This window comes from Prinia subflava, chromosome 6 (genome assembly GCF_021018805.1).
Source record: "Prinia subflava isolate CZ2003 ecotype Zambia chromosome 6, Cam_Psub_1.2, whole genome shotgun sequence".
NCBI classification, from domain to species: Eukaryota; Metazoa; Chordata; class Aves; order Passeriformes; family Cisticolidae; genus Prinia; species Prinia subflava.
This window is the reverse complement of record NC_086252.1, coordinates 20,130,553-20,156,169: the sequence shown is the minus strand read 5'-3', so window position 1 is coordinate 20,156,169 and position 25,617 is coordinate 20,130,553. Positions and strand designations below refer to the sequence as shown.

The following is a 25,617-nucleotide window of genomic DNA, read 5'->3' as shown; positions in this document are numbered from 1 at the left end:
GTAACCATTCCAGTAATGTTTGAAAGCACTCCAGTGCCAGTTAACTGGAAGCTAATGGTTTTGCCAATGGAGAGAAAGTTGTAAGTGCTATAAAATGTGTCATTGACGATGATTCACGTTGCAGCATTGCTTCACACTAAGGTAGCTAAATCTCATCCTGCTATAAATGTTGTGAATATTACTTCTCTGGTGTTTATATTAAGCATGTGTGTGTAGTCAGTCCAGCCCTTAGGGGGAAAAAAACCCAACAGGAATTCCTCTAATAATTTATACTGCACAAGGTTATGATTTTATTTCCTTAGACTTCCAGTAGCTCTTTCATAAGTGAGTAATGGGTCCAAAAGATAGGAGGTTACTGTGTTTGTTTTCTTTTCTTGAAGACTGGAGACAGAGGAGAGGATGATTTTGCATTAAATCTCCTGGTGGTTTCTCTTATCTTCCATGGCATCCTGTTCTGAGCTTCTAGTTTGCCTCTATCTGAAAAGAAAAACCAGAAGCTTGGCAATTATTCTGAGTGCATTTGGGAAAATGTAGATCATTTTTATCAAGGGATGCATGGGAAGTGGATGTGAATTACGGATATATATCTGTATCCAGCATATCTATCTGAACACAAATGCACTCCCTAAAACAAAGTGTGAGGTTCTGGAATCAGCCAAGTGAATTTCCAGCTCACTGTGAATGACACTTTCTTTTACTAAAGAGTCTATTTGATATGCAGTAGTCCCAAGTTGCCCATTGAAGTCTTAATAAAATTTCTTATTATCTTTTTCCTGGTGTCTGATAAGAGATGAACTTTCCCTGCAACAGATGGGTAAATTGTCCTCTCACCTCCAGTGTCCTGGTAGTTTTCACTGAACTTTTAAAAACTTAATTAATTTTTCCCCTGTTTAGATACATTAAACAAACTAGCAAGTATTTTCAGAGAGCTAATGAGAGTCCAGGAAAAGCAGGCAAATGAGCACAATGCTTAATAACAAAAGTTGTAGAAAACCGACCAAAATTTTGCTTCAACTTCTGTTAATTTAACCAGGGTGTGGTGGTTTGGTGGTGAAATAAGAAATCATGTATTGAACTGTAAAATTTGTAAACCTGGTATCCTAGAGTTAATCTCTTGTACCTTTTGCAGGTGGAGATTTACATTTTACCTTTATATATTTACCTATGGAGTACGGTTCCTGAAAAAGGTAGGCACTTATATTATTATGCTTTCATAACATATCACAGACTTGAAGTCCTGTGCAGGTAAATATAAAGCACAAGCATAAAGTCTATGTTCATGAGGAATGAAAATTAAAATTTAATTTGCATTCATAAAATGCTCTGCTACTAGCATTGGTAAGGAATATAAGTTCTTATCAATATTTAATGGGGTTTTAAAAGAAAGAAAAAACAGCACAGCAACATGCCTAGTTCACTTGATTACTTTTCATTATAGGCATTAAGCTGGCAGTAAGGTTTACCAGAATATTAATCTCAATTTCACCATCATCCTTGCTTAAATGCCTCTGACAGAGGTTACTTTTTACTAACAAACAAAATACATTAGTGTTTTAGAAAGAAAAATACCTTTTTTGCCTGTTCTTTTTCTAATGTACTGTGGAAGGAAGTTTCTATGGAGTTTCCCATCCGTGATGTGTTTCAGGTGATTTAAAAAGAGCAGGGTATTAAAAGCTTCTAAGCATTCAGACAGAGGTCTGTTCACCCTGCAATAGAGAGTAACAGGAATTTGTGATGAAACTTTTCAGAGTGTGACTAGTGCTCAGGGTTTCTGTGCAAGTCAGGCCATATTTCTGTAATTCTAGGAGGTGAAGTTAGGAGAATGTGGGCACTCAGTGTGTTCAAGTAATCTTTGTTTTGGTCAAGAACTTGGCACAAGAAAATGTATCCTGAATGTCCCTGGTGTTTTGTAAGTAAAAGAGGTTGTACTACTCTTTTTATATCTGTAGTTCTTGAGGCTGTCCCAGGTGCAAGGCAACTTGGTGTGAGCAGAAATAATGATGTGCCTGTGCAGGGAGGGCACATCAGAGCTGTTCTCAGCTGTTTAGCAGTAGTCAGCCCCAGGGGAAGTGTGGGGCAGAGCAGAATGCAATTGCATTCTCCCTCTGCCTCCTTGAACACTTACATTTTTTGTGTACTTCATCCATTAAGATGTGTATGGTCTCTTGATCCCATAACTGTGTTTCAGAGCATGCCCTGCAGTGCGATGGCTGATGCACTGAGGGGATGAAATGGGTCATCATAATCAGGATTTGAAGTCACCTGTGCCATTTCTGATACTTTATGAGAGAATCAGTGTAATTGTAGTTAAAGAGTTCAAGTTGTCCACCTTCTACCTCAAATAGTATTTTCAAAAGCAGATTTGGTAATGAGTGTTCTTCTGTGTGAGGAAGTGGATCAAGGTGCCAGCTTGGAAAGAGAAGATGAAGCTTTCTTTGTTACTAGCTGCCAGCTCTAGTCTTCACTGTTTTCTAGAGCAGGTTTAAATTATTTGTGACTGCAGAGTGGGTGGGTGGCCCACAAAATCATTTGATGTGAAACATTCACCTTTCCATTTAATCCTCATTGCCCCCATTCCTGGTAAAATGGCAAATGCTAGAAGTGACCATCCCATCTTAGTTTTCAGACTTCTGAATGAAGTGTTTTGAGACTGAAGGACTGAAGCCAGCATCCACTGTAGCATTCTTTGTGTCTTTATAAATCACTAATATTTGAAGCCTAAAAGATAAGCAACCAATTATATTTCCACTTTGATCATGTATATGCAAATTATTCCATTTTTGAATAAACAGAGATTTTTCAGCTTTAACATTTGTTTCATTTGCATGTCTACAAAACAATTCTTTGCAGAACACCACACCAGTAGTGACGTCAACAAGACATTAAATTCCAGTGGCATTAAACTGATTGCTTTGCTTATCATGAACATAGGAATGAGATACTGTTTTTGTTTTCCTCAGTAGTATTTGCAGTTAAATAAATGGTGGCTTTGCTCATTAAGAGTTAATGGCCTGGCTGTGCTCCAGTTAAATGGAAAAAGTATCATTATCTTTGGTGATAAAGAAACTGAGCAAAAAGTTCAGGACTGCCTTATTTCTTGCTTGCTCATCCTTGGTGTGAAGCAGTGCCTGTATAAAGCTGTAAAATGAAAAATCTTTACAAGCATATGGAAGAAAAGCTTTCAGTTGACATATTTAGACTTTTCACATTTAATTTGCTTCCTTTAATTGCCCATGAGAATTACAAACTCATAGAAGAGGATGAATTTTCTGTGAGTCTTTTGAAGTCTGTACTGAGACTTGGAAACCTGAAGTTGCATGTAGGTATTCTATTGGGAAAAGAATTGTCTGCCTGGATAAACAAATCTTGCTATTTTTCAAATTTCATGTTGAAGTAAGGCAGATGATACGAGTATGCTGTGGCTATATTTAAAAAATGCTGGGTGCAACAAGCTTCTGTGTGTATGCAGCTGATTGAGTGTCCTTTCTAATGAGTCATCCCCTACTGAAGAACTGAGAACTGTCTGGTGGGTAGTTACAATTTGTAGCTTACATGTAGCTTGCAAAAGGTCAAGGAAAGCCATGTTGAAGTGTCAATTTGACTCCAAAAGCCTACTCAAGGGACATAAATGTATGGAAGGCAACTAGAAAATACCAGGGTAGTATGAAGGAAAAAAAACCTGACAGGTAGAGCTCCACTTCTTCTGTTATGAAAGTTCCTCTTTCTGGAAACTCTAGGATGTTTCAAATGAAGAAAATGCTTATCCTCATGTGTGCACTAACCACTGAGCCAGCGAGTTTCTGTGACAGCAGGAGATGTTGTGTTAGTGGCCTGCAGTTTCTGTGTGCATGTAGAGAGAAACTGGCTTCATGCTTTTTTGTGAGAGAGAATGCTGCATTCTGCTGCTTGGCTGAGTTGGCTTATTCTTTGCTTCTTTTTGAATAAAATAGCAGCAGTGATACATGCACATACTACAGCCCAGAGGGAGTAGTGTAGAATTTGTAAATACCATTTCACATTGCTTGTACCTCCAGTATTTTAGAACCTAAAGTCAGACCACCTTCATTTGAAATATAAAAAAAGAAACTTGTCGATAAACTGGTGGCTGGTTATTGACATTGTTTCTCTATTGCAGTTCACCTGTTATTGAGACTGTTAACCTTAGACGAAGAAAATGATGATTGTTACGCAAAACCACTTCAAAAAATTAAATTGCTGTATTCAAAATGTCCAGTGCTCTAGACAGTTTTCAGTCTTTGAAGCAGTAGGACAAACTAGATTTTGTCATAAACAGTCCTCAGCTATTGGAAAGCTATATGTACAACATACTGCATGTTACATCATTGGGAGCAGAAAAAACTGACCTGCATCAGAATAGTCAGTGTTTCAGTTATTGTTTCCATCTTCTCTTGCCATACCTGCTGCATCTACTTTTTCATGAAACTAATGCTGCTGGATATTTTGTGGAACAGAACAATACAAGAAATGCAGCATCTTGGAAAAATTCATACCACTGTTTGGATTATGTCTGATCATCTGATTCATAGAATAAGACTCCTTAAAGCAGGTTAATTTTTTTGTGATTTTAATGTTGAAATACCAAAGCATGAGTTTGGAAAATATCTTCCACCTTGGCTTCAATCAAAACTGAAAACAACACCATGGCAAAAGCTGGGAAGCAGGGGGTTTACCTCCAGAGCCCTTGGTGTCTCCTTCATTCTTCAATCAATTGAAGCAGGTGCTCTGTTGGGCACTTTTTCTGCTCTAGTCTGTATCTGTTGTGATCTTTCCTTCCCCCGTTCTTCCCAAAAGGTTGTTGTATTATCTGTTACTGAAGCCTTGTAATTGCTTTTGTTCAGTCAGCTTATTTGCCCAATGCTGGATAAACATTCTCATTTAAATGAAGAATGCCAGAGGCCACTCTGGAGTCCTTTTAACACAATGCTGATATTTGATATTTTACTGTGCTATTAACAGAGGGATAATGTGATACACAGACCACTAAGGGAGGAAATGAAGCCTGCCTTTGGCAGATTTTGCTTGCTTTAAAATTGATTTGGATTCTCTGGAGCATTTTACTACCTTTTTTATTTTTTACTCATAAAACCAATTACTGAATTTCTGTAAGTGATGAAAATTTTAAGCTAAAACCATTTTGGATGTTAAAATTGAATTATCATCATTTTCCTTTCCGTGAAAGTGGGGCTGAACATAAGGTGATAAATAAAACAACTTCTAATTCACTGAGGGAGCAAAAAAGAGTACTCGTGCTCTGGAGTCTTTTGAAGAATGCTATTGTGAGAAAGGGGAAATGCCATATTACATATTTAAATAAGCATCTCAAGTGGAAAAGGTTTCCAGGAACACCATAGTTAGATGCCATCTCATGGAAAAGGAATTTCCAGCACATTCAGATATATCTTCAAAAGGGCATAAAAATTGTTGAGGCCATTTAGGAGAGATTAGTAGAGTGTTTTGGATGCTTGAGATATAGATCATGAAGTCATGCTGTGAGAAAGATCAAAGCTACTGGAGAAACTTAGTTTTAAATGACTGCAGCACCTCTGTCTATATCAACAAGGAAAATGAATGCATTTTGGACAATGAGGCTTTGTAAGAGACGGCAAATCAGCATAGGAAGTAATTCACTGTGTAAGCTGTTGGAAGTTAAGATAATAACTGGATCAGGCAAAGGAGGACAAAACTAAGCAAGCTGGCAGAATTTATTCGTGGCTGAAAGGAAACGGAAGGTTTTTGAAAGAAAAAGCAAAAGGAGAATATCAATGGTATCCTAATTCAGTAATAGGACACTGGTGGCAACAGACTTTCAAATGTTGACAACGGGGACAAATTTTACATAATCGTGGGAAGGAAAAGCAACACACTAATTTAAAAAATACATCTAGAATTGAATTTCACTTTATCTGTTTTGAATCCAGCTGGGGGTATTTAATAACATCAGAGTAGTAAGTAAATGCTATGTAATCATCAATTTGGCGAGTTAAGCTGGTACTGAGCCATATCCAGCATCTCTGCTGCGTGTGCATTACGCTGTCATTCCGGGCAGGGAAGGAGACAGAGGCTGCCACACCTCATCTCCCCTTGTGGACTGGTTACTAATTTTCCATTCAGCACAGTATTCATTTTCTTGGCAGCCCAGCTTTCTGAAAGACTGAAATTTTTTCAGGGTCATATCAAAGAAATGGCAGATCTAGAAGAAATACTTCACAAAGTGTTATATTTGGGCAATTTTATGATAAAAATAGTTTTAATTCATCTCTAAACAGGCTCATTCATACCTGTAACAAAGTATTAGCTCAGCACTCTACTGCCATGAGCTTTTCATGTTTTTCTATTCAAATTAATGAAGCAGTCCTGTTTTTCACAGCTAATTAAACCTGAGCAAAGAGTGCATGTTTGGATATCAGAACAGGTTATTACTAATGTAACTGGTGCTTTGTGTTGTCCTTGTTCAGTTGAACTCACTACTGAGGAATGACTTGGAAGAGGATGGCTGTATTCTCAAATAGATTAGTAAAACCTATAGAACAATATGTATTTTTATACCATAACTGCTTCGAGTCATTAGGCTGCTACATTTTATCTTTAAGTAGTAGAGGAAAAAATCTTGGCAATAAATAAGTACATTATGGATGATCTTTTGGGGTTTTTTCCTATTATATTCCCTTGCAATGCTTTTTCCTATTACATTTCCTCCCCTGTCACACCTCTCAGAGCTTTCTCATTTCTTCTGCCTACTGATTCTCTTTGCTGCTGGCTATTGAACAATGACAGATTAGCATGGGGAAGTGTTGCCATGAATTTTCCTGGTTTGCTGAGCGTTCATATTAAAGGAGAAATGTGCAGTTTCTCACACTGGTGAATTGTAAACACAGGACCATGTTTTGTAAATATTGGCAATGTTATGAATTCTTTCTCCAAGAGAAGGGGAGGTTGAATGACAGCCTCCTGGGCCAGTGTGATGGAGAGGTGGCGATACCCTTCTCCAATCCATGGTCACCTTGCCACAGATATATAATGGAAAAATAAACTAAGGGCAGGGGCTTCTGCCCTGCTGCTGTTGTTGCACCCAGATCTGTGTCCCCAGTCTGTGTTCCTGGTTGGGCCTCCACGGTGATAGGGAAGTACTGCTGTAAATTTGAATCTAATTCAGAATTTGGCTTCCATTTTTTAACTGCTGTTATCTCATAGGTAATTTAAGGAGTTTCAACAGGGATTTTTAATCTGTCCCCAGGAATTATAGGTTCAGGAAGATGAGGTAAAGTTTTTTCCTCTTGCCCAGTTATGTTAGGTTTTTTGCTGTGGCACAAATTTACTGTTTATGGTTTTATACTAAAACTTAATACAAATTTGCAATTTATGAAACAGAATCATATGCAATCTATGATAGTTCCCCTGTTCTCATCCTTACCAGCCAGTCTTCTTGCTAGTTGTTTTAATAGATCAATTGCAGAAAACTGCAAGTTATGTCAAAATAGATCCACCAGCAGATGACAAATGGAAACAACAAGACTTGTGTCTTTATACTTTGTCAGCAGGAGGGGAAGGTGAAAAACAGAGGGAACATGAATGTAATGTTTTTTATAGGTTTAGACATTTTGGGAAATTATTTTGTCTGTCTTTGTTTGCTTTACAGAAGGAAATGTTATTATGGTCACTGACTCAGAACTGAGCAGGAAAAATTCCTTGCAAACTGTGTTTTTATATTTAAATTAATTAACATTTCCCCCTTCTGCCTTTCTGTTAGAGGAAAATACAATATGAGAGAGATTCTCTCACTGAGATTTTTTCATTCAGTACTTAGTACTTGTGGCATGATTAAATACACCATGAAATGGTATTCTTGGGGTGTTCTCTGCAGGCTCAGGAGTTGGACTTGATGATCCTGACAGGTTCCTCCCAGCTCAGCATATTCTGTGATTCTGAGTATTTCAGTTGTAATGACACCTGCAGCCCTGTGGGTGAATTGCCCTGATACAGTATAGATGCACAGTATATATGCAAAAAAATGCAGTGCTTGCAGGAGTGGAAGGGGAAGAAGCTGCTTCAGTCTGTCCTTACTCACTATTGCTTGGAGTTATGCCTCATTTCAAAGCGCCTAGAAATGGGTTCCTGTCCAGTGACCACGCACTGGTGTGGCTTTTTACATGCCTGTTCCAGCAACCTGTCAGAAGGAGTTCTGCTCTCTCAGTCATCACGTGGGACTTGGTGGTGTCTGTGTTGACAAGCAGTCAGGTTCCTCTGCCAGGGTTTTAGTGGCAGTACTTGAGAGTGGGGAGTTTGCTAATGAAAGGTCTTCTTCACCACTTGCTATAAAGACGCCGTGCGATTAAAACACATTCTTGCGTCTCTAGGGGTAAACATTGGCCCTGTGAAACTAGAGAAAACTTGCATTTTCTGTTAAAAATTCTGCAGTTGCAGTAACTTTCTAATTTTCAGACTGTCAGGGTCGATTTTGAGACCTTGCTACAATGTGCCTATGTGGAAGTACAGCAAAACACATCAGTTGGGGCTTTTATTTGGCTTTTCTCTGTACAGTGTTTTTCCAGTAGGCAGTGTAGGGTTCATAAATATCACAATCTTAACATTTGGGTTTAGGCATGAAATTTTATCTTGGTGCTTTCCTCAGTATGGAGTTTCTCTTATTGTTAAAAACTGACTCTATCTCCCTCTGTGGACTACATGCAGTGGTGGAATATGTTATTTGTCAGTGAAGCAAGCCGTGGTGAATCCTGCAAAGGAAAGCAGCTGCCCAAGGATTTCCAAAACAGCATCAGGAGTACAATGAATCTGGTAAACACTTTTGAAACATCAACACATGGTATTGGAAGGCAGTGGCTGGCAGAATCAGACACATACATTCTTCCGGCAGAGCAGCCACAGATAAGAACATAATTACAGAAAGTAGATGTGTAGTGATGAGTTTAATTATTAACCACTTTCCTGTATGCCTTTGAGTAACCATAGTATCAGAGCACTGGAAACCTTGGAGCTTTGTTGAAGCTGCATCCTGTAGGAAAGTCAGGAGTAGTCTGAAACCATGCTACTCTGCAATGATCAATAAGGGTTGAAGTGCCCTATTTTATTTTTTTAATGATTTGCTCTTGGGATTTTTCCTGGTCTCTTAAAGGTTTAATTTTATGCAGGTCTCCCTCCTACCAAGGTAAGGCTTTCCAAGTGTAAACTTCAGTACTCTGTCATAAGAAACTAATTCCAGGCGTGCAGTTATGTGTTGTCTTTTTAAATAAAGTAAATCCATAAATATCCTCTTGGATGCAAATGCCAGGCTAATTGATGTGGTCTAGCATTGTGATCAAAGATAGAAGGCATCTGTAAAGCTAATGGGTGTACAGCTGCTTTGCTTCATCAAAGGGTTATCAGGTATCTGGAGTGCTTGGGTGAATGTGTCCTCTATGTTTTGTGCACAATTCTTACAGTGTAGATTAAAGAACTACAAAATTACATTGAACAGTATTTCTGGGAACTTTAGCCTAGCTCCTGTAATATTTATGTGGCCCTCCACCTGCTGTAAAATGTCATAGCACCACTGGCCACTCAGCTGGCTCATGACCAAACAGTCCTTGAAAACGTTACCTGTGAAGGCAAAAGTTTTTAGAAGTTTTTTTACTACAAAGCAACTATCAGAGCAAGTGTCAGAGGAAGAAGGTACACAATAGAGAGCAAATATTTTGATCGCTGGGCTTGGTAAGGGCACTGGTGGCTGTCTGGGAGAAGAGGGGGTGGAGATGCTATGGTCAAAAATTTCTGTGTCTAGAGTGTTGTTCTGTTCTGTTCAGTGCATTGCCTTAGTCAATAGTAACATCCTTCCAGATTCTAATTATCAGTTCCTTTTGGCAGCCTCACTTTCCACATAAGCTGTAAGTTGAAAGTAAACTTTTATCAACACAAGACATAAGCTCCAGATTTCTGTACATGATATTTTTAAAGAGGAAAGTGGATGTGTGCGTGGAGCTTGCTCTGCCTTTCCAAATATCATTTTATATAAATACATCACTTGAATTCATACTTTTTCTAAATCCTTTTTTTGCGGCAAACATATATTTGCATTTGAATGTCAAGTGCATTTTCCAGTGATTGTTATTAATCTTGGCCTTTATAAGTTCTTCCATATTTTATGGTTTCCCGTTAGCAAAAGTAGAATTTTTAATTATGTTTGGAAGTTGGCAGTGCAGATTGATGAGAGGAAAGACTGAGCACTCCTCATTGCAGAAACATTTTTTTCCCCTACAACCCTTTTTCTACAGACACAAAGCACTAAACTCTAGAGGAAAAAAAAAACCACACTTGTGCAGAAACTTAAAACAGCTTGCTTAGTCACAATATATGAAAAGACAACCTCAGGAGGTTCATTGACAATGTGTCATATTGTCTTCACTTCTGTAGTTAGCTGTGCCAAGAAATACCAATGACTGGTTGGATTGGTGAAGGATTTATGAAAATTCTGTTCCTGGTGTGAAGCAGCTGCATCCTAAAACAAATTAACAGTCACTAGATGGAAGAACATGCAGAAATTGCTGCGAAATAGTAGCCGTGGATTTTGTTGTTTTGCTGAGTTCTCTTTGTTCCCAGCATGGTGTTTTGTCAGAACTCGGTGATTTTGTGGATGGGGGAAGTATCCATAATTTTGATGTGTAGGTGACTGCAGTGGTGCTTGCAGAGTGTCAGTTTATTGCACAGTTCAGCCTGTGCTCTTGGCATCGTTGGCTGCTAAGCTTGTGTCCTCAGAGCCTGCTGTACATGGCCAGTAAAGACTGGAAACTGTCTAAAGTGTTTTTTAAATCAGTGAAACTTTAGTATGAGAAATTCTTAAGTAGTAGCAAAACAAATACAACAGTAACAAGGGATGTTGCTATATTCAGGGCAATTTTTCAGAGGATAGTAGGAAAAAGCACACGTCTTTAGGAGATCAGAGTTTCCAAGACATCGTAAGTCTGAAGTCCTTGGAGGCCAGGCAGACTTAGTGGAAGACAACAGAAACTTTGAAAAGCTGACTCAGAAAGTTCTGGTTGTTGTAGATTTACAAATTTTCTGAAAATCAAGAAAAATGAGGAAGGGTTTCATTTTCTTTCTGCTGGAGAGGAAGAAGCTGCAGAATATTTATACTTGTGAGAAAAAAAGGTCACTTTCTGTACTTTGTAAAACAGTGGGTTGTTTTACAGCAATTAATACCAAGGAGTTTTTCTGCAGTTAAAAGAATGTATTTGTACATTAAGTGCAGAAGCAAATATTTGTATGGATATATATGGTCCTTAAGAGTGAAAGGCTGCAGTAGTCTACAGTTATGCTGATCTTTGTTGAGTCAAGTAAGAAGATGGGGAAGGAAGCCCAGGATCTTTGTGGAGTTTGTACCTAAGAGACTAACTCATTGAAAAATCTCTTGGTTTTACCATGCATGGATGGAGTAATTTTAATAGTAGAACATAGAGCCCCTGGCAGAGGAAAGTAAGGAAGGATGCTTTTTATATTCCTGGTAATCTCACTTTCCTTGTAAAGTCAGCAGCCATCCAGCATACCATGCCAAGAGGATGGAGGTGCTGCAGAGAAAAAAAAAATGAAATTGAGCAATTCCATTTACCTCTAAGAAAGTGCTTATTCAACCAAGTGATGTGTAAGAGGAATGTTTATCAATACACTGAAAAAGAAAAAAATTGCTATAATCCCTAGCCATAATTGGAGAAAATGAGCATTGAGGTACTATTTAATTTAAGTGAGTAGAAATGCACAAAACCAACCAACAAAACAAAACTTAACCAGAAAACCTGCTACCCATCACCCCAAAACCCCTGTTAATTATGAGTAGTTGTCCTTCTGCTAATGTTATGAAAAGTGCTGTTGACTAAAAGGCTATCAGTTTCAGTTCCTGGATAATAAAAAATGTGTGAAAAGTGTTAAATGTTACTGTATTTTGCAGTGAACAGAAAGCTGGTAGTCCCCTCCTCTGCTGTTGCAGTTGTACTCTTAATAGATGAGGTGCAAAGCTCGGGGTGCACCAAGGGCTCTGCCCGCGGGAGCCGCTGTCCTGCCTGCGCTGGGAGAGTGTGGCTGTGTGATACTGTACACATGTATCAGACACTGGATGTTTGCTCCTGGGGTAAGAGCAGATTGCACACAGCGTTTTTGGGGCTAAGTGAATGCTAATGAAGAGGAAATCTTCTGGCCTTACTTTTCACCGCTTGTTTCTGTGAAGAGCAAGGACCTGCTGGAACTGGATGAATGTAGGTACAGATGCTGTGAGACATATTTGACATATTTGCCTATATCAGCCCCCAAAAACGAGATCAGTAGAGCATTGCTAAAAGTGTATATTATCTTGAGTGTAAATAATAGTGCTAATTTCTGTTCCATTTAATATTGCCTGTAACTGTCAGAGACAAATTATACAAAATTGTGTTCAAACACATTAACCAAGCAAGAAAAAAATCTTGTCAGAGTAGTGAACATGTACACAGTGAATGCTCTGTTTTGTTTTACAAGTTCAAAAGCTCTCTAATTTCAAAAGCAACTTAAAATCTTTTATATTTGGACTAAAGCTCTCTTATTTTGATTTGAAATGCGTTTTGAACGTAAATTTGCTCTAGTGAAATGTGGGGATTCTGTCATGATGTTCCTGGATTTGTACATGCTGGATTCTGGTAAAAACAGCAGCCAGGTTTCTTAATTTGATGGAAAAATCAGAAGATTTTTCTTACCTAAGAATTTTCAAAGAACCCCTTTGGGAGCTACACCATGCCCTCATGGTCATGACTAAATCAAGTGCATAACAGTTTTCTATTGTACTGCTTTTTTTCCCCCCTCCATTTACTATCAAAACTGATCTTTCACATACAAGATACTAGCAGCATTTTGAGCAAGACCTGAAGATTTTCACTTAGTGCTTTCTGAAAGCCAGAGGCGAATTAGATGCATTCTCTAGAGATAAGTGCATGAGGCAAAGGATACAAAACAACCCAAGGTTTCTGGCTGAGCATGCAAACATCAGAGATAATTTTGGAAGTGGGGTTTTTTTTTGTGATTTTTTTTGGTTTGTTTTTCAAAATCCTCAGTCATTCCCTTGTCTCAAGAAAAGTTTTATTCTGAAGGAATTCTTTAAAATTACTCTAGTTAGTCACAGAGTTGGAGAGAGATTTGATGGACATTTTAAGAGATATTCCTGTAAGGGAATTATGGAGATTTGCTCCTTAATACTGCCAATCTCAACAGATTGGACAGCTGTTTACGTCCTCTGTCACTGATACTGCATCCATTTGGCACTGCATCTAAGTGTGGTAAAATTTCAGTTTCCATCTGAACTCCTTTATATTCTGTAAGGCAGGGTGTCAGCATTGTGGGGCTGGTGCTCTGTGCCTGCCATAATTGGTACTGAAGTTTTTAGTATTCTGTTTCCAGCTTAAGGGAGGAGGCCTTTTTGTTATCAGGATCTTTGTATTTCCTCTCTTCTCCAATCCCCTTGTTTCCCTCCCTTCCTCAGACCTTTTATACCAAGAATAAGAAGCAAAAGGAAAATTGGATATTCAGCAGGCAGCAAAAACAGAAGCATGCTTTAATGTTCATCAAAAAAGGATCTGTTGTGGAGCCAAGTCACTGACCTTTTCTTCTCATCCACCATGGGACTTTCAGGCAGAGCTGTGCTCTGCTTCAGTGAACTTGCCTCTTATGAGGAAGCCTGCAGACATGTCCTGTGAGCACACACAGGACTCACTTGAGCCCTGGAATGTTGGTCCTAGGTCCCTAATGATTAATCCACCTTTCACCAGTGGGTCTAGGTCTCACACTGCAGCCTGTGTGAGCTTTTTTAAGATTGTTGCTTCCTACTGAAGCCTCTACAGAGTCTTTGGCAGTTGTGAGGTTCACAGAGGACTAAATAAGATGCTTCTTGGTCCAACTGTAGCTGTGGTTTACATGTAGATGTTGAGTGCAGTCTAGGGCTGTGCTCATTGTGGAGGTCAGAGAGGAGGGCTGCACTTAAACAAAGCTCTTCCTCTACCTCTTCCCTAAAACCCTGCAGCATAACCAAAGTGCCCTGCTGCTAAAGCTGTTAAGAGCAACTTAGAGATGCCAAGGCAAGTCAAGGGGAGGGGAGACTGGGGAGGGAAGAAGGGTAGGAAGGTGGTGTAGGAGCCCTGCTATTTGAAGTGCCCTTGCCCACACAAGATCCAAACAGCTACTCAAAAGCGTTTTGTCAGAGATGGCAGCATGACTTTCTGAGCCTTATGTGGCTCAGAAGGGGTGTATGTTCTGCTGTATTGGTCTTTGAGGCTTAATGCATACATTACAGTATTTGTCAGTTGTGATACCCTTTAGGGCTTTGTGGTTATAGGTTCATCAAGTAAGGCATATTTTATTTAGCAATCAGCATTTTAATTGCACATAAACCTCTGTATCTGTAGCTCCTGCAGCAAGCATTTCTATGGAGAAGCCTTAAGATGTCATAATATTTGAAAGAAAAAAATATGCTATTTTTCCTGGGATCTGTAATTTAGTCAGCAAAATAATTGGGTAGGAAGCATCTCTTATCTTTTGTTGAATATGATATGAAAGACAGTTACAGCTTTTCAAACCTGGCTACAACTATAAATTATCCTAGAATATTTGTGTGGATCTAATTTAGGCAGCTGTCAGACAGAAATATTTTAGATTCTTTATATTGTCTTGCAGAGGTGCTGTGGCTGTTTCCAAAGACTTCTTTTTATTGCATGAAATGAGAGGAACTTGTATAGCAAAGTAAATACTGTGGAGATATTTGAACCAATTAATTGGTTACATGAAGAAGTTATTTATAATGGAGGAAAGGATAAGTTTGGATGGACTTTAATCATTCTTACAGCATCCTTGAGAGAGGCATATCAGAAACTCTGTTACTTCAAATGTTGGTATACGTTTCAGGTTACTGTAGAAATTATTCTTTCTCTTTTCAGGAGCACTGGGGCCATGGGCACTGGGCCATTTTATTTTATCTTCTTTTTCATTAAAGGGCATATTCAGAAATCCTTCCTACCTAGCCTGATTCTCAGCCCGGTGCTTTAACATTCTGCCTGGTGTCCGTTTTGCTGCTTTGACGGTCACCCATTGTATTTTGCATGTTTGGTATTGTGGTTTGCCTGAGCTGAGCTGCTCTACCTGATGGTGAAAACAAGAACATGCCTTCTCTCAGGCAGTGAGGATTCATTTGAAAAACTGTGATCTAGGGGAAGCATTTAATGCTGTAAGTGTATGTTATGTGCTACCTTAATCCAGGAGAGTTACTAATGATGTTCTGTCCCCTTTATACTTGAATATAGAGCAGATAAGGCTGTGTAAAGATGAAAGATGGATCCTATATGGAAGAATGCCTATATATAATGACACATGCAAGGAATCTTCTTTAAAATATTTAAGCAGGCTGAGGTCAAAATTTCCCGTGCTATTGAGAATGTAGTGTGAGATCTGGCCATCCAGGAACTGGTTACTTTCAATTTCCACTCCTGCAGAAGTGAGGTCATGAGGTACCAACAGAAAAAGGCAAGTTGCTGTAATTTATGCTGTGAAACTCTGAGAAGTCTCCTTGTTCTATTTGGTTTTCATAGCTTCTATCAAAAAATGCAATTTCTAAGCTGTTCTTATATTTTTGTCTTTTGTTAGTATTAAATAGATGCACTTAACATAGCACAAGGTGTTGTGTACAGACCTTTGTTTTTCTTTCTTACAGACACCCTGGCTGTGGAATACCAGGCAGTGCTGGAGCGGGTATCCATATCAGGTAAAATTTATAGTGTGTCTAAAAGCAAGCATGACACATCTGCAGAGCTCTGTTTTTATTGTGGTGGAGCTTTGTGCCAGTATGTTTGTGTGAATGGGCTACTCAGCATTTCAGAACATTGCTAGATTCTTCCCATCTTGCTTGAGTTCAAGATGGGAAAGATGAACATACCTGTCACACTTGAATTCCACACATTAAATTCCAGAAGCTCCAGAGAAGCGTTTGCAGTTTAAGGAATTTAACCTGTCTAGGGTCTATAATTTTTTTTCCTCCCTAAAGAGCAGGGAAGGGGAAAAAAAAACCAATTGTCCAACTGGAAAGTGTGGAGAGAGTATTGTCCGAAAGACACATAAATGAATCCCTGTGACAGTCAATAGCCCTTGACAGACTGAACAGAACTGTGTTTGAATGCTGCTCTTCTTGAAGGTTGTGTCTCTGTTGGAAATAGTTCAGTGGAGACAGTTCAGCAGAAATCTTGATCTGAGAAAGGTTGAAGGAACTTGGTCCTGTAGCCTCATAAGAAATAATGACTTAAATTCCACACAGAGACTGGAGGGTGAACTGAACATTAGGGAAGCAGCAGCAGAAATTGAGTGGGGGAAGTGCTGAAACTTAATCTCTGAAAACCTTTAGGTACAATTATTTGTTAGATTGATGTAGCTACAGTCACTGGTGCCTCTCAGCCGTGTTTCCTACTTGTTTTGTGTTATTACATGCAATAAGAGTTTGACTGAAAACAAAAGACCATGAAGCTTACTGATTGAAGAACATAGGTTTACCAGACTTACCAGAAGAACAAGGTCATTTAGAAAGTTGGTTCCAACTTTTAGAGTGTGGGAGCTAAAATAACTATATCTAGTATCATTCTAGTAGTGGTGAGAGTCCAACATAAAGCAAATTATCAAATAAAAGTCATTATGAAAATCATTATCCTAAAGATAAAAATGTCTACTGGATGCCAATCAGGGCTAAGTACTGGCTTTTTAATTTGTTCTGTGGGTTTTTTCCATAACTGTATAAAATTTCTAATCTTTTGTTTGCTACAACTCGTTTGTAAATTACTCAACAGTGTGCTGCAGAAATCCAGCTGACTTTACTGCAGACACAGTCAAATGGATCATGTAAGCACAGGTTAACTTACTGAGGTTAAGTCTGTGGAGAACTTGAACCTAACATTTGCACTAAGTTAAACACACTATTGACTTGAGAAGGGATCTGTGATATCTTTAGAATTGCCCTACACTATGAGTATGTATGACTTTAGAAATACTAATGCTATTGTTAATAAAGCAGCTGACAATCTTCATTTTTACTAGAAATTTTCCTGGGTGACTTCCCTGCAATAATGGTTATAATAGTTGCAGTTCATTGCAAGCTGTTATTTTCTTTCTCTTTTTTAATTACACATAATTAAAAGTCTGTTGGCAGTCTCTGTTACTCAGAAAAGGGTTATATTGGCCCAAGAAATGGTTTTAAAGGATGGGTTTTGAGTTACAAATTTTTCATAAAGCTTAAGCATATGTCTATAATTAAAATAACACCCATAGAGCATTTCCTGGGAGTCCAAGGATTGACTTTCAGCTGCAAAGAACTTGTCTGCAAAAGGGAATGGGAATAAAAGGTGCAATGGAAATACCTCTTGCCAGCTGATACCCTGCTTGGGTGCATGGCTGTGCCTGTGCACGCTGCTCTAGAGATGATTTATTAATCCCTTGGTAGATGCCCTTAGGAGCTGCTTCTTTGCCACTGTCCCTGTCTAGCACTGCCATGGAAGACATGAGTATCTCTGAGACACATTTGCATCAAAATTAGAGTAGCTCCTAGGACTGGCTTTCTTAGGCTGAGGGTCAAAGAGTTTATGTGTGCCACCAGTTACCTTCTTTGAAGTTACCCCAGGTTGGTTCTGGTTGTGCATTATTATCTTTATTTCTTTTACTTTGAAACAACTCTTTAGCCATGTTGTATATCAGAAAAGATGCTAGGATAAATTTATTTTCTTCCTTCCGAATGTTAATATGTGCCCAGAAAATGGTTAAATTCTTCAAAAGTAGTCATTTCTATTATAAAGAGCCCTGCTCAAAGCCCACATTTTCATCATGAGCAGATGAGATTATATACTAGCATTACTTTTTCTCTAGTCTACTCTAGTGTTGGTTTTTTGCTATGCTTTAAACCCACATTACTGATATACAGCAAGATGTTTCAAGTAAACTTTCCAAACAGACTTAGGAATACTCAGAATTTAGTTTGCTCTGAGTTACAAATGGACAACATCATAATTTTTGGGGATTATGGTATTGTCAGGGCTAAAACATTAGAAGAGAGTATATTGGGGAGCTTTATTTTTCCAGAGCCATCAAAGTTTGAAAGAGGCAACCATCATCATTTTTTTCACATAAGATGCTTATGTATAATTCAATAATCCCTGCAGTTAAGCATGTCTCCTATAGGCCACAGCTGCCTGGAATGTCAGACTCTATTAACCTTTTCTGATCTCCACCTTTCAGCCACTGATGCCTGACCTTCATTACTACTACATAGTTGAATTGTCATTCTACTGGTCCTTAATGTTTTCTCAATTCGTTGATGTCAAAAGAAAGGTAAGAACAGTGAGACTAAAAACACCTAAAGCTCTAAGCTTTAACTTATCATTGTTTACTTGAGGAATACCTGTATTATGTGTGCAGTGAACTGGAAATACAGTTCTTTCTAGTGTTCAACTCTTGCAGATATTAATCACTGAGAAACTGGAATTGTCTTACTCTGTTCCTTGTTACTATAATGTGAGGTTTTTCTGCACATGGAAAAAAAAAGCCTGAAGAAAATATTGAGGGGCACATGGCAGAAGCCAAAAGAACCTTCTGCTTTCATGTAGTGACTTGAATGGAATTGAACAGGTAGTATCTGGTAGATGTACTCTTTCTTCTAAGGGTTGAACAATGAAATACCAAGGAAAGGGCAAGACTGCCTCATAAATTCACAGTATCACTTTGTGAGATAAGATCTTTGAGGGCTTTCAGTTTTTTTACAAAAGGACAGCAAAAACATTTAGTATTAAAAAGTGATGTTATATTTAATTTTTACTGTTACAGTCATGTAGCTGAGCATTGCTATTAGAGGATTGTTAATTAAAAAAATAAGACTCTGTCAAAATAGATATATTTTTCCAGAATTAGTTGCAACCTGTTCCATATTCCAAGGAGAATCCTAGTCCATAGCAGAACAAGTAGCACAACAGTTACTCTGTAAGAACAGTCTGTTGAGATTTTCTTGCAGGGGCTTTAATGTTTCAAAATTAATTTTATTAAACATTTGAAAGGATTTTATAATATCTTTATGTGCTTCCTTCAGCTGTCATTTAAATAAATAATTGTAGGCTATGTTAATGAATATTCCTGTTTATTAGAATTTTAGCAGGAGCATAACTCTGAAAAAAGTAAATGAAGGATTCAGTATGACCTGAATAAACTTATCTGTCATTTAGAACCACAGTGTATTCCTGGGAGTCCTATGCCAGAGCTACCTTTATAGAAACACACTCCTCTATTTGGATTTCCAGATTAATCCAGAAGTAGAAATCTCAAGAAGGCATCCACAAAATTTAAGTCCATATTAGAGAGTAAATTGCAAATAAAACAACCAATTCATGATGAATACATAGAAATCCCCTGCTTGCATTGTCTGTAGATGCTAAACATTCTGTTAATCATGAGTTTGAAATGAGTATAACTTTCCTGTTTCACAAACCGAGATAGAAGCCATGCTCAAGGGAGCTGTATGGTAGTGGAGATGAATTTAAATTAAGAGTGATATCGACTCATATATTAAGCTGCGGGGGCCAAGTCTGTTTCTCAGCTATATATGAATGACTTGTACTTGTTATCAGAAAAGCTTCAGGGCAGCCTGCTGTGGAAATAGGATGGGAGTGGAGGTGGGGAACACTAACAGCCGAGTAACAGCCCAGCCACAGCTTTGCAGTGCTTGAACCCAGGGCTCCAGATGCAAGCAGTGTCCCCAGCACCTGCTGTGTGTGAGAATGTGCAGTGTCCAGCTCAGAGCAGGAGCACAACATCTGCACTGCAATGACAGCAAGGCAAAAGCCTTTCATTATAGCACCCAGCAGACAACAGTGGAGATGCACATTTATAAATAACCTATTAGATCACTCATGGTTTGGACTGTGGAGAGAGCTCTTTTTGTAGTGTAAGCGAAATTGATAGTGAGGAGGATCAGATGGGAGAAATGCAGCTGTGCCCTGGTGTCACACAGTAAAACTGTTTGGAGTGCAAGCTTCCAAGGAAACCCACTGAGCTGAAAAATGTTAGTACTTAAGACTTACAATAGTTGACAAAAAGGAGTACCAGCTTGACAGACACCAGTTCTTGCAGCACCATAGTAGTTCTCTTTTAAAAGAAGGCTTAGTTTAAAACAATGTGGGAACCTTGTAATGCACCCAGTGTGCAATGTGTGGAGTGGTGCCCACAAGAAACAGAGCTCTGTTTAACAGGAAGCAGGAAATTTGCTAGCTAATATTGTGTGCTATTGTAATATTTCACGATTGGCTTGTATGGAGCAGATTAACAGTTCTCAACCTGAGTGAGCTGTTGATGTTTTCTTGTTACAGTGAAAGGAATATTTTTATCTAGGTCTTGGTTATCTTTTTAGATACTTTGAATTCAGCAGCAGTGGCTGTGCTGTGTTCTGGGATGGTCAGAAGTGCTCAGGCAGTCTTGTGCCCTGCAGTTCAGCCAAGTTCAGCTTTTTTCCTGTAGTTAGGTTTGTCTGAAGGAGAGGTGCAGTGTGTCCTTGCTGGAAGCAGCAGCCCTCAGCACTGGCCTAACTCCATCACTGGCCTTTTACTTACTGTAGATCAAGGGACATGTACTTGCTGTTTTGCATCTCCACGTGATTCTTCTCTGACAGCAAACTGATGACTTCAAAAATTACTTCCAGGGGTTTTTTTGACTTCCAAATACTTGTTTATTTTATGTAGGTGTTACAAATTTCACCAGATTGTCTTTGCCCGACTGGAGGTGTGAGCAAACTAGGCCATTGCACAAACCTGCTATTGGCATTAAATCAGTGAACTGTGTGTATCAACTTCTACAGTTTTATAATGGCATGCTTTAGCTTCATAAATATCTAGTAGGTTACTGTAATGATATTCTCCCTTAAGGGTGTTCATTTTCAAAGGCTGAAACCTAGTATGAATTGGTGTTTTATCATCTTTTTCCAGCTTCCTATGCTTTTGTTTTGTAAAACACTGAAAAAAAAAAACAATGGAAGTTTGTTAGTTTCATAAGCACCTGATGAACCTTTAAAGCAGTGAGGCTTATTTACATGCTTTCTGGATACCTGATGTATTGTTTAATAGAAAAATATTTGACAGGTACATTTAAAGGAATGTATAAAATTCAGTGTTCTAACAGGTTTGTAGAAGGTCTAGGAGACCTTTCTGTGCATTCACACCTTTTATTTCCAAGCATTTGGCAATTCCTAGAGCTTCTGTGTTCTACTTCTTTAAAAAAATGACAGTTCACTCATTCCAAGAATAAAATGATCTGTAGCCGCTAATTTTCTTGAATAATGAATTTTGGTTCTCGAAAATTTACACTGTATTTTGCTAAATTAGGATACTAGATTTCTTTCTTTAAAGAGACTTTTCTTGGTAAAGAGAAATTGAATTTTCTTGGTAAAGAGAATTGATTTCTTTTGTTTCAGTGGAAGCAGTTTGGATTGCGTATGTTTTGCAGATCTTTCCCTTTCCTTGTTGATCTGTAATATCAGCCATGAAGATGATATTTTGCCCTTCAGTGGCTCTAATGCTCTGTGGCCACTTGGCAGTTCAGTGAGTGTGACATGTTAAGCAAATGTGATGGCAGAGGCCTTAATTCCAGAGGGCTTGTCTACGAGTTGAGACCCATGGGGTTTGTCTGCTGGCTGCCCTGTGTTCTTCCCATTGATGGTGTCTAGAATAGGTTCTTTCTCCTATTCTTAGCCACAGATTTTCTTAACATAGGCACATGACATCTTCCAGCAGTTACAACTGGAGGCTGTGAATCTTCTGTAAATAAATACATCTTTCACAAACATGTATATGATTTGAAATACACTAACTAAAAACCACCCCAAATTAAAAAGCCCATTCCTCTACAGCTGCTCTTCCACTATATGTGGATGAAAGTGCTGGAGTAATCTGAGAGCACAGGTATCACTTGGTATCTGTGTATTCATTATCTTTGTGTATAACTAAAATCTTCCTCACTCTTGTGTGTAACTAAAATCTAACAGGTAGAATCTTCAGAGCATGTCTTAATTAATGACTTAAAGAAATGTCACAAACAGGAAAGAAACAACCCAGTAACAAAGCAGTCTTACTTATATCATTGCTACTTATATCACTACATTGCAGAGTCTCTTTTAAGAAACATTATTACAGGAGTTCCCCAGACAGCATTTCTTTAAGATTCATGCAAAAATGCTGAAGACTGCTGCCCAAGAGCATTAGGATTGCTTAGGAATAATCCATATTGTCAGGAATGCCTTGAAGAATGTCCAAGAGGGACTAGAAATCTAGTATTTGTAGAACATGAATGTGTCAGCTGTGAAAACAGAGGAGATTTTCTACTTGACTCTTTGCCCCATTAGGACTGCCTATGTGCTAACATAACTGTATTTGGAAGGACAATTAAGAACAGCACTGTAGTATGTGCAGGTGTAGGAGGTAAAGAGCTGGGCTGCAGTGTGGCCATAGGGCATATGGCCACATGAGCTTACTTCTAAGCCCTGGAATAAGGCAGGTGCTTTGCTGGTTTTGTTATTGTGAAATGATGAAATGGTTGCCACATGTGGGTTTGTGGTTACTGAAATGACTGAGATGCCAACCCCTTGTTTCTGAGTTAGGACACTCAGAAAAGGAAACAGCCTTTAATTGTCTTTTTCTTCTGTCTGCTTGAAGAAAATGGATTTAAAGCAATGGCTTGATACGACTTTTGAATGTATTTTATTGTGTTCTATGCTTCTGGGGGCCACATAACCTGGCTGATAAATGTTGGGTGTATACTAAACTGGCATATGAGTCTCTGCTTTTAGTCTTTTTATCTTTTCTCCCCTTCCCTGCCCTCTTACCCTTTCTCAGTTTTGTGTTGAAGGTACTGGCAGTACCTACTGAGGAGTAGGAAATAGGATCTTATCATATCTGCTAGCATTAAATGTAAGTGATAGGGTGGGAGCAGGTCCTGTCCCTCTTCAGATAGTGACACTGCTCAGGCTGCAGGTTTTTCCATGGACTCCAGGTGTACACTGCAGGGAGCACACATGCTGGTACGGAGAGGCAGTGGCACTGCACATCCTCTAAAACAGTGGTGCCTGCATTCCCAAAGAGAGCTGTGGGAACCCTGTGCAGTTACACTTCTCAGTACTGAAGAGGCAGTGCAGTCAGGGGCTGGAGCTGCTGCTTTTCCAGAGCTGTCCCTGTGTTAGTTGGAGCTCATGGCACTTTCCCCAGGGAACCTCCTGCTCGACACAGCTACCTTCCATTCCTTTGCAGACCAGGAGCTGCCCCTCTAAAGGCACAGTTTTGGTTTCTCTCTTGTGGGCCACTTAGCTGAAGACTACCACAGCTCAGCAGGACTGGCCCACAAAAGCTATCAGAAAGCCAAGTTCCACCTCCCAATACACTGGGTGAGCAGGCTGCCTGAAGGAACTGTTCCTTTCCTTTGGACTGCCTGAAGGAACTGTTCCTTTCCTTTGGACTGCCTGAAGGAACTGTTCCTTTCCTTTGGACTGCCTGAAGGAACTGTTCCTTTCCTTTGGACTGCCTGAAGGAACTGTTCCTTTCCTTTGGACTGCCTGAAGGAACTGTTCCTTTGGACTGCCTGAAGGAACTGTTCCTTTCCTTTGGACTGCCTGAAGGAACTGTTCCTTTCCTTTGGACTGCCTGAAGGAACTGTTCCTTTGGACTGCCTGGATCTCTCTCCTTTCTGATAGCTCTGCATGAGAGCCACTAGATCTACTGGGAGCTGTGGTACAAACTTTGCATCTGGTGCATATAGAAACTTCCAGTTAATTGCTGCCTGTGATATTTTCTTAAGGGTTTTATATCACTTTCTCAAAGCTCTGCAGGTACTTCAGCAAATGCCAATAAGATTTCTTTTTTACTGACTGGGTGCCTTGCTGAGAAGAGTCTCATGTCTGCAGGTCCTGTTCTCTCATTAATCAGTCTGGGGGCATAATTCAGGCAGGCAGGTTGTTCCCTCTGCTTTATCTGTCCTGCAGCAAGTATCTGGGAATGTGATGTTACTTATGGGAGCATCACCACTCCCAGATTTTTCAATAGTTATTTTCTGGCCAAATAACTGAGAGTTACTAATGTGAAGACCAGCTGGCCTGCATCGTTTGGGAGGCAGTGGATTAGAACCAATTAGGAGGAGATGCACCAACTCATTTGAAGACTTTTCTGACTCTGCTACAGTGTGAAGACCAAGCACCTTGATTAAAAACAAACAAATAAAAGCCTGGATCTGGGATTCTCTCAGTTGTCCTTGGCAGGTGCCTGTTGTCCTAGTGCACTGGAAATGTGTTTAGACTTCCTTTGTAGCTGTTTCCTCTCTTCTGAATGGAGCATTATTTGGCACTGGGTTATGCATATTGTTATAACATATGATTATATGTTACTTGGTGCACAAAATGTATGGTGGAATTTGATTTGCACGTACATATGCCTTTTCAAAGTAACTTCAACTGTAAATGTTTATTAGGTTAAACTACTATGAATTGAGAAGTGTGGTCATTGCCTAGCTTTCAAAACTGTTTTTGCTTTTGGTTAACATACAACCATTATTTTATTCAGTCTACATGAAATACAGAGCAGGGTGTATAATTCACTTATATAGTAGATCTTTTTATAACTTAAATATAATGCTGGATTTAAGAAACATCCATCCATTTTTGTATATGAGTACAGAATATCAGTGTTTGCTTCATTGTTATTTTTTGGTTTTGTCTTTCCCTTGCTTCTGCTGCTCTAGGATTTTGGAATCATGTTTACACATCACATTGTAACAGTCACCCTGATTACCTTCTCATATGTAACCAATTTGACACGAGTGGGAACCTTGATCTTATGTCTCCACGATGCGGCTGATATTGTCCTAGAGGTGAGATAATTCATATGTCATCCTGTCAGTAGGTAGAATCTTTTTGCTATGCAGAACAAGCGTTTCCTAAGCCAGTTCAAGATGGTAATGGTGATTAATACAGTGTATATCCTTGCTTAAATGTCTTGTGCTTGTAGCAGCATGTTTGTGATTTCAGACTGGTTTATCCCTCGATGTGTTGCTTGTACAGAGCAGAGACTGGTGATGCATTGCATGCTGGAGGGTTACCTGCAGATTTTAAATACGACATGGTAAAATCAAAAGCTAAAGTTGCAAAATATGAAAAGTGCTGAAAGTGGGTCACTTGGTTCTTAACCCACGTGGTGTGTGGAGCAATAATCCTGTCTCCAAAAGAATCAAGGTGTCACGGTGTGTTTCTGCTGTGCTTTGCTGGGCAGAGATTGTTTTGACAATTTAGTGGTTTATTTGGGCGCGGTCTCTGATTTTCCAGGTGCCCATTACTCTGGATCCCAGTACCAGCATTATGCAGTTGTAGTTCGAGAAGAAGGGATGGTTGAAATTCTTTTAAGTCAAGACGGTCTATAACTTCCATAGTGGCTACTTAGAGATATCATCATCCTTTATGTGCCTCAGTTACTAGACAGTTCTGGGTCATGCTGGAATTTGGCTGTCTCTGAACTCTCCTCCAAAGTTAATAACTATTTTGTCTGGAATTATTTT

At 39.1% G+C, this 25,617-nt stretch overlaps 1 protein-coding gene across 1 annotated transcript in view; it reads left to right on the top strand.

Moving 5' to 3' along the window:
- The window catches only part of CERS6 (ceramide synthase 6), a 99,160-nt gene that overhangs the window by 48,897 nt on the left and 24,646 nt on the right, over positions 1-25,617 (top strand). The window contains exons 4-7 of the mRNA XM_063400565.1: positions 1,130-1,187; positions 15,728-15,778; positions 18,286-18,378; positions 24,808-24,936. Of these exons, the coding sequence (XP_063256635.1) occupies positions 1,130-1,187; positions 15,728-15,778; positions 18,286-18,378; positions 24,808-24,936 (331 nt within the window). The remainder of the gene's footprint in view (positions 1-1,129; positions 1,188-15,727; positions 15,779-18,285; positions 18,379-24,807; positions 24,937-25,617) is intronic.